General features: G+C 36.2%; 1 protein-coding gene across 1 annotated transcript; it reads right to left on the bottom strand.

Annotated features, from left to right (window-relative positions):
• Nucleotides 1-1,337: 1,337 nt before the first annotated feature.
• On the bottom strand, nucleotides 1,338-5,833 carry LOC149529534 (uncharacterized). The gene is made up of 2 exons (XM_089809190.1): nucleotides 5,244-5,833; nucleotides 1,338-2,168 (listed from the first exon to the last, which is right to left on the bottom strand). Exons 1-2 carry the CDS (start codon nucleotides 5,486-5,488, stop codon nucleotides 1,706-1,708), a joined length of 708 nt encoding a protein of 235 aa, XP_089665316.1. The 5' UTR covers nucleotides 5,489-5,833; the 3' UTR covers nucleotides 1,338-1,705.
• Between the last annotated feature and the right edge of the window lie 3,099 nt (nucleotides 5,834-8,932).

Raw genomic sequence — 8,932 nt, 5'->3', positions numbered from 1 at the left:
CGGCTTCTGTGCAAACCAACATACCTCCTATTTTCTTGTCTACATTCACCTGAAAATGTACTGATTTAGGTCTCTGTACTTCACATAATGTTATTTCTAAACATTCCGGTGGATGATTATCAGAAAAAAATTGACAGAAAAGATTTTCCAAGACAAAAAATAAATGTTTTCTCTCAGAGCTGCAACCCAGAAGACTTTACTCCGACTTTCCACTACAGAAGTCTTCTCTCTTCAAACTTCTCCAAGCGTATAACAACTCTATTTATGGCATAGCTCAAGATATGACCAATCTAGACCAGCAAATGACATGGTTGAAGGATAACCGGCATAATTTATCCAAGAAGCTAAAGGATCTAAACAAAGCTTGTTAGGCCTTTCTCCATTGTGCGAAAAACTCTTTCTGACAAGGCAAGGTCAAACCAAAATAAATTCCAATGCATCCACAAACACAGCGGGTGAAATGGATGCCGGAAATGTCACTCTCATTATAGAGAAAGACTTACCTTGTCTAAATCAGCAATGGCACTTCCTTTATGGAAAAAGTTGTCTTTCACATTCCTGTTCCCCTCTGTTTTGGATTTCCATTTTCAAACCTTCAACTTCTTTTTGTCCTTGATGTTTCTGATCGTAGTTGTTTTTTTCAAGGCAACTACTGCTTTGATTATGAATCATCGTTGATTTGGCTGTAAGATTATAGCTTCTAAGTTCTTTCAATAGAAAAGATTTAATTAAGGTATTTCCTGAAATTCATGTTATAAGTAGAAACTACGAATTCTTCACTAGTACGGTCAGCCCTACAAGAAGTGAATTTCAAATTAGCATAAAGAGTTACTTTTTCAAATGTGTGCTTGGCTGCTGTTCTGCAAAAGGAACGTGAATGCAGTGTTAACTCTTCATCTTTTTTTTCCCTTTTTCTCAAATAAAACGTCTTTGTCTTCTATTTTATTTAGCTGGTTTGAATTAGCTTTTTTGTAAACCAGAAGATTATCTTAGTTTATAAAATTGGCCTAAGGCATAGCTTAGTAGCAGAAAAGAATATAGTGTACAGAACAACAGCATTTGAGTGCAATTCACTTTTAATTTTATAATTGACAAATTTTTAAGAGTTTTCTTGTTTGTATTTTCAACAGCGTGTGTTTGCGGATTATCGTACTCAAGTCTGCTGTTTTGATCAAAGTTTCAAATTGCAGTACGGATAATTTATTTAAGTGCAAAATCTGTTTTCTACGGTCTATATTTTAACACTGATTTGTTTCAATGTCTTCTCATAATGGTGATGAATATTTTGAATAAATTTCAAACGATGGCCAACATTTAGCGAAATGTAAAAATCTAACTATCAAAATGATATTAGTACTTCTCTATATATATGCATTATCAAAATGATATTAGTAAATCTCTATACATATGTATTAGCAGCTTTGATGTCTGTGACTCTGTACACACTGCTACAATTCAACTAAAAGCTGAATAGATATATTGTTGCTTGAGTTATGTGCCACAGTGAGAATATACAGAAGTTTATGCAAATTAAATATCAAGCTAACTGCAAGTTCCCAACCTGTGCATGGGAAAATTGCAAACGACAAACACAGTCACCATGCCATCTTCAGAAAGTAACACCATTGTCCTAAGAGATGCCACATCACTAAAAATTTAGAAGTAAGGAATATTTACAATGTGTGGTCTCATTGATGAACTCAATTCAGCTAACACTTTTCAGAAAAGTCAAACTTGGTTGACATTGCTTCGAGGATCCTGTAACATTAACCCAAACTTCATTCAGACGTCCAAAGATCTTGAAAGGGCTGTCATACTGTGCAATTGAGTATGCATAATTTTCTCCACCTTTAAAGGATAAATCCGTCCATGGAGAATTGCTTAAACTATCTGCTAGCTTAGCTGCTTCTTTTACTATATTGTCATCATTTGCAAAGCCTGAGAACCTACGAACTGCAACACAATGACCCTCCCAATGGTCTGGGTACAATTTTAGTTCTTTCAGCGGCACTGGTGGTGAATCCTGGAACTTTGCAGGTAAGTAGAATCTTACAATGTAGCCTGAGCTACCAAATGGTCCAGCTCCAGGTACAATGCTTGTTAATACTGGCGCTGTCATTGGGATACGAGAGAAATTCATATTGGCCCCCTCAATGAATTGGAACAATCTAGATTTACATGAAACCACAGAAAAAAAGCCCTTAAGTCTGATTACAAAATTGATCCACAGCCAATATTTAGATGCAGTAAACAATAAACCTATAAGTATATATATGCAGTTTCTTAACCAGTTATTACAAATTCTGTCACGTCCAAGAACCTTACTGACTCTGATACTTATGACATTGAGATGATCTATGAGCAATATTTTATTTGCAGGATTTATTGAGGATTTGTTTTGTTTTTCTTTGCCCAACTGCCCCTTGGAAGCCACAATAACAGCGTGTTTAGTTTTCCATCTGCTATAAATTTTAATTATTTCCCTTCAAGGAAAGGAAATAACTTCTAACTTCCAGTATTAGCTTCCCTCCACCGTCCATGATAATATCCTGTATACAAATTTCTTTTCTAATTTTTATCATGGAACAAATCACATAGGTAGCTCAAATTTAAACGTCACTAGTTCTATATTCTGCCGCACTGGATAGGGTCTATTATCTATCAAGCTTATTTTAGTGTGAACTTTTTATAAGGATCGAGACTGATGCCAATGAAATCATCCATCTATATTCTGGTCTAATTGTAAAATAAAATTGCAACAAAACAAAGAAGTTTGAGGCCGCTTTAAAATGTTGTGTCTCTAAAAGTCAAAGACTCAAAAGACTCGGACACACCAACAACTAAACAGGTCACAGAGAAAGTGCCAGCTCCCACTTGGCAAAAACAGTAAACCTGAACACTTAATTATGGAAAAAATGAATTATCACTAGGGCATTTCTTTTCTATGACAATCCTATTCTATAGGACTCATATACAACACATGGTCATGTAAAAGTTGAAAAAAGTTAAAAAGTAATATCAAATAGTCAATTGCACATTGAAAACCAAAATACACATAAATTTCAGATGAATTTGCTCAACCAAAGATCCAATAATTAAATGTAACATGGTCAAACTCCATGAATGATAGAGGACAACTATTTCCATTACCTCATGGACACAACAGTGATCCTGGATCAAGAAAAGACCTTTGTTTTTCAAAAATCAGAACTTACATGACAGAGGGAAACTTAAGTAGATCCTACTATCAAAACTCCCCAAAGAAAGAGCTTTGCCTGAATAAATAACAGTTTTTGACAGATAATTGAGAACTCAACATCACTAGACTTGCCGCTTCTACTATTGCAAATGAACAAAATAGAATAAAGGAGAATGCCAAGCGGTCTCTTTTCTTTCAAGATTATAATTTCCTATCCAACACTTAATCGGACTAGGAAAGCGCAAGATTTAGTGATTTCTTAAAGATTATACCTCCTCTACAAATCCCTGGAACTTGCACTTTACTAGTCTGGTTATGTGTTGCACGTTCACTTATTTCAAGGGCAAGAAAGTTGACCACCAAAGTTCACTGAATCCTATTGCCATGACTAGTGTTTATCAGTATTATTCAGCTCCAGTACTCAAAATACACAGAGGGCCACTATGTGGTACAATCTAAAAAACATAGATTTTGCATTTCTTTTACATGAAGTTGTTAAATCACGTGTTCCTATGAAAAGGATAGGCATTATCTTTTAATCAATCAAAACTGGTTTAATACATAAGTATGAATTAAGCTTGACACATATGCCTTTCTACACATGTGCATTGACAGGTGAATATAAAACACTTATTACCTAAATTAATACTCCAATAGCAGGACATGCACGTGATAGGAAAATAAGGTACTCAAAATAACTTGGAGAGAATTGCAAAACAACTACTTTCAATACTCACTAAGTTAAAAAAACAAGATGGCAGCAAAGTGCTCATCTACAAAGCACGCTAAATAAACCATTATGTTAACTCCATTTAGTATCCCAGAGCCCAAATAGGAAATATCTAGTCCATGAACAAGAAAACTAAGAAAATAAAGAGCATGGTGTAACACTTTCTTGCATATTCAGTGCTTAGACAAAGCAGCTATAACTAGCCAAGCTACCCTGGAGAAGCATACAATGGCAATCCCGCTCACACAAATTTAGATAAACAATGCTATTTAACAGTACAGGGTATAGCCATATAGGTTGAGAGCAAGTACAAAGATTTTGTAGGCCTTATCTATAAGTGTCCAAAGTAGGAATTATTACGACCCTTCCTCTTCGGAGGATGCAGCTATCCTCTCACAAAAATGTAAAATTGATCAATTTTCAAAAGATCAAAAATATCATGGATTTTTTTAAAATTTTCAACCTTTGATCTTCATGATCTGGATAATTTGTAGTCGAAAACAATAAAAAAAAATTGGAAAAAAAATCACTAGATTTTCATGAATTTGAAAAAAAAAAAATTGACTTTACTTTAGCTTTGGTACTTCTCTGTGGGAGATTAGGCTGTACCCTCTTTGGAAGTCTAACTGCACTGATACCAATAAGTAACGGCAGGAATATTCCGTGTGCATATATACTTGTTGCAAGGCCGTGAATTTAATCCATTGTTCCACGAAGATCCCTTCGGAGTAGACAAGGAAACGGAGAAATACAAAAGGGATATTAAGAGTGCCTCCAAAAGAATATAAAGTGTGATCCGAGAAGGTGGGATGAAACAGTGGGGCGAGAAAGAAAAACTGAGGGTTGAGATGAACCCACGCAGAACATAGGCATAATTCTCTCTGCTAAGTCCTCTCTATCATTTTCAGGCAGACCCTCCAGTAAATCCAAGGGAAAATGACTCATCCAACGTCTAAAATCCATTGACAAGCAGTTCAATCCATTGCAAACAGTACCAGAGCCCATATGCTATGACTCACTTATCATCAAACCAGGATTTACGTAGGGAAAACAGTTTACAAAAACCGCTTTCTTTTTAATTGATCCTAAATTCACCACAGATGAACAAGAGAACCTCCCATAGCCATAAAAATAAATCATTCGATACCCAAAATTAACATTCAATTTTAACTTGTCACATATCAAATCAAAAGGAAAATAAGATATTCACAACTTGGATTCAGGGGCCAAAAGAACACATTTGAGCACTAACCACCCAAGTATTTTAACCCTAAATGATTTGTATACCGCAAATATAGAAGAGAACATCGGTACCTATGGAAACCTTGGAGTGTGGCCTTTGCAAAAGAAACTTCCTGAACAGGCGACGTAGACATCCAAGCCATTTCTCTGTACAATCTCACCTCGAAATCAGATTCTTCATGCACCAATGCGTATTGGGGTTTCTCCAACGTGAAGGCAGAGGCATTCTCTCCTTGAGCAAGAAAGAAACAAATTAATAACGGAATCCATACGCCCAACTCCATTTTCAGTGGGAATTTCAGTTGGGAGCTTCGCATTCAGTGGGCTTTCCTTGAAGCCTTGGCAGTTGGTGAATCGACTAGAAATCACAAAATTCGGAGAATTGGTAATTCGCCCTTTCAGAGGTAGAATCTGTTGGCAGACGGGGGTTTCTATTACCAAGGTTTCGTGTCTGCTGTTCATGGAATGGAATAAAAGAGCTTTTTGTTTGTCAGGCCAGAAGTCAAAGAAAGCAATAAAACGTCAGGGTTTTTATTTAATCATAGTCACATCCTGGTGGTAAACAGATTTGTCACAATAGAATTTGTCCAACGGAATGTGTGGCAAATCGTTCACAACAGTTGGATAGGCCCTTGGTATCCGGCCTTCCTCCGTGTTTAGAGGGGCAGCTCTTTCGTATGATGTGATTTTTAAAGGGGTTTTCAAATAAAGAATTTAACCTTCGAAGTTTAAGAGAAAGTCATTGCGGATGAATGCACCACACGCCCTCACAACCTTCTTCGGTAAACAAGATCGATAATAGAGGTGCTCAAGAACTACGCTTGAAAGCAACCAGTATTATTAAGCACATTCATTATCATTCGTAAACACTCGCATAGCACCATGAGAATGTCTACTATAGCGTATAACAATTTGGATTTTAAAATAAGAAACCCAAAGCACATCTCATTTCATTTCCTTACACCAAGAAAGCAATAGAGATTTTTCAATTCAGAGATAAAAAGTGTACATACTTTCCAAAATTTATCCCTAGATCAAAATCTCAGCATAATGTTCCCTTATTTTTCCAACCAAAAAGTCCCCTTTACAAAGCTAAAAGGTGTCATTATATAGACATAGAGGTTAATAACTACCTCTTCGTGGTTAATAACTACCTTCAAAATACGTGATTTTGGAAGGTTAATTAACCTCAAGAAAATTAACCTATACAAGGAAACTTGCAAAAATAAAACTTTAGCTAGATTTCCTAAAGATGTTTACATATACAAACACTGATTCTTCTAGCCACTAACTCTATCTACTCGGACACAATTGATCTATCGCGGAAAGCCCTGTAAGCATCTAGGATGATCATCATTGATTCATAGTTTGGAATGAACACATTTTCCATCCTGAGTTTGGTTGTGAAGTATCTATCTTGAATTTCTTCTGACTCTTGTCGATAGGCTGAAATGTTACAATCTTCCAACGTGACTGCAACCACGCTAAGCTTCATCATAGTTTCAACATCTAATTCACGGTTCTCTATTTCTGAATGAATCTGAACACTGAAAGAATCAAGGAGAAATTGACAATCAACATGTTGAAGATCACTTACTAGCCACCCACCTGTGATAGTAGAGATTAATTCATCTATACTTTTTGTTTCCAGTTGCTCCAAAGAAGCTATTAGCTTTTCGAACTCAGGGATCCCTTTGCTGATGTTTATCACCTTCCAACCAACACTTTTACTCCAAATACGTGTTTGGTTGTCACTTGGATCAGCAATAATTTTTTCAAGAAGTAGGGTGCTCGTACCTAACTTGGCCATTTCTTTTAATTCATCAGCTACTTTTTGCCAGGTGGATTTCTATTTCTCTCTATTTTTCAGCTCTTTAGAAATTTCCTGTATCTATGCGATGGCTTGTCTATATATCTCCTTCACTCTAGTTATAAGTTTTGAAGCATCCTCTATCATTCTATTTATCCAAGCTTTGATCATCATACTATGTGACTTGTGTTGGTTGATTCTTTCAACAATAGTATGATCTATAATACCATCAGGGCCTGCTAAAACTGGCAGAGTGACCACGGCTTGGGCATTAGAGGGATTGCTGATTGAATTAATATAAGATACCAGTATCTGAACTTGTTCCTTGAGTTGCTCCTTGGCTCTTTTCTCTTCTTTCACCCTTTGCAACATCTGAGCGGCAATCAGTTCAAAATTTTGAAACTCTCTTTCTACATTAGAAGGACCAAGATCAACCTTTTCTAGAATGAAATCTGATTCAGATGCTTCATCAATACTCTTTTCAATTATAGGCTTGGCTAATTCCACACACAAGTTGCCTGAAGTTTCATCAATAGCTAAATTGGACATCACCTTGGTTTTTTTCACTTTAAGAGGCTTCTGAAGAATACTAGAGATCACATCAAATGGAGGTGGGACCATTTGAACAACTTTCTTCCTCTTCTGAAGACTATCCTAGAACCATGAATGTGTAATTTTTGAAGCTTGTACATCGCTTGTTATATTTTCAGCAACCATCATTAAGTCTTCTGAATTAGATAACGAGTTATCTAACTGCGTGATATCTATTATTGGCATATCAGGAGGAGGGTGACTCAAGTGAGGAATCGCTACATCATGAGGGGATGTAACAGGGACATGTGATTCAGCAAATTGAGGAGTTCTTTGGTCTTTTTCATTGGATTTATTCCCTTCTTGATTCATTCTACCTTTCATTCTTGTCCTTTTTCTTTTGACTATAAACTTATCTGGCTGATTCAGATCTTCATCCTGTCCTAGAGCACCTGTATCTAGTTGTTGTATCTTCTCACTAGAAGTTGCTTCTATTGCCATTCGAGATGATTCCCCTATATTATTTCTCCTCTCTTTATTTTGAAATTCACCAGTTGCTTTTTCGGATCTGACTTTACTAATCTAGTCTCTTGTTCTTTTAAGAACATAGGAAGACCTCTCCTTCAAGCTTTTTAATTCGGGAATTGACCAATCAATAGGAGGGAGCTCTAGCAATTCAATTTTTTCATAATAGTAAGGATCGACTAAAGAAACCTCATCGTCATTTACACCTATCACATCAATGTCCAACTTGAAGTCTATCACCTATCGTACTGTAAGCCGCATCCAATCTCTCTTCCTAACTTCAAAATCATTTTCACAGTCCTCCCAAAAATCTTCTAGAGCCGGGAAGTGACCAAGACTGGGATTTAACTTTAACTCATTCACTGCATAGCCCTTACTGTCATAAGGGAAACGCATCCTATATGGATGCAAATTTATTGTGGCAATAGATCTTTCAATGTTCCTGGCATCTGACACAGTATCACAACTATAATATCCAATGCCGATAGGAAAAGCTATTTCTTCTATCCTCATGTTCCTGCAAAGTTTATTGATTTGACTAATTTGCCTGCACATTTCAATTAAGACTAGTTTATCATCAACAAATCTAGGTAACATCAACGGACACCCGTCATAGGCAGCTAACTTGATATAAGTAAACTTCAGGAACTGTATGAAAACACTTCCATATTTTTGTACTTTCATCACTGCTTCCAGTGAAATCCTAAGTCCAATTTTCCCTTGAATTTCCCTTACAATTAGCATGGTGAATGCATCATTCACTCTTCTAAAATGGTGCAGGCTATTATCATACTGAATTTGAGGAAGATGATTATAAATGATGGTAGTATCATCATAAACACCCTGCTGGTTAAGTCCTGACCAACTTTTGGTACTTGCGATAGCATAGAAAAGA

The sequence above is a fragment of the Cupressus sempervirens genome, chromosome 11 (assembly GCF_028749045.1).
Source record: "Cupressus sempervirens isolate cs-2001-9-10 chromosome 11, ASM2874904v1, whole genome shotgun sequence".
Lineage (NCBI taxonomy): Eukaryota > Viridiplantae > Streptophyta > Pinopsida > Cupressales > Cupressaceae > Cupressus > Cupressus sempervirens.
This window is presented reverse-complemented; position numbering and strand designations above follow the sequence as displayed.

Excerpts from the sequence above, each read along its gene's own strand:
- LOC149529534 (XM_089809190.1), bottom strand. The coding sequence starts at position 5,488 with ATGCGAAGCTCCCAACTGAAATTCCCACTGAAAATGGAGTTGGGCGTA. Across the intron at positions 2,169-5,243 it reads ACACTCCAAGGTTTCCATAG|ATTGTTCCAATTCATTGAGG; the intron begins GTACCGATGTTC and ends ATGTAAATCTAG.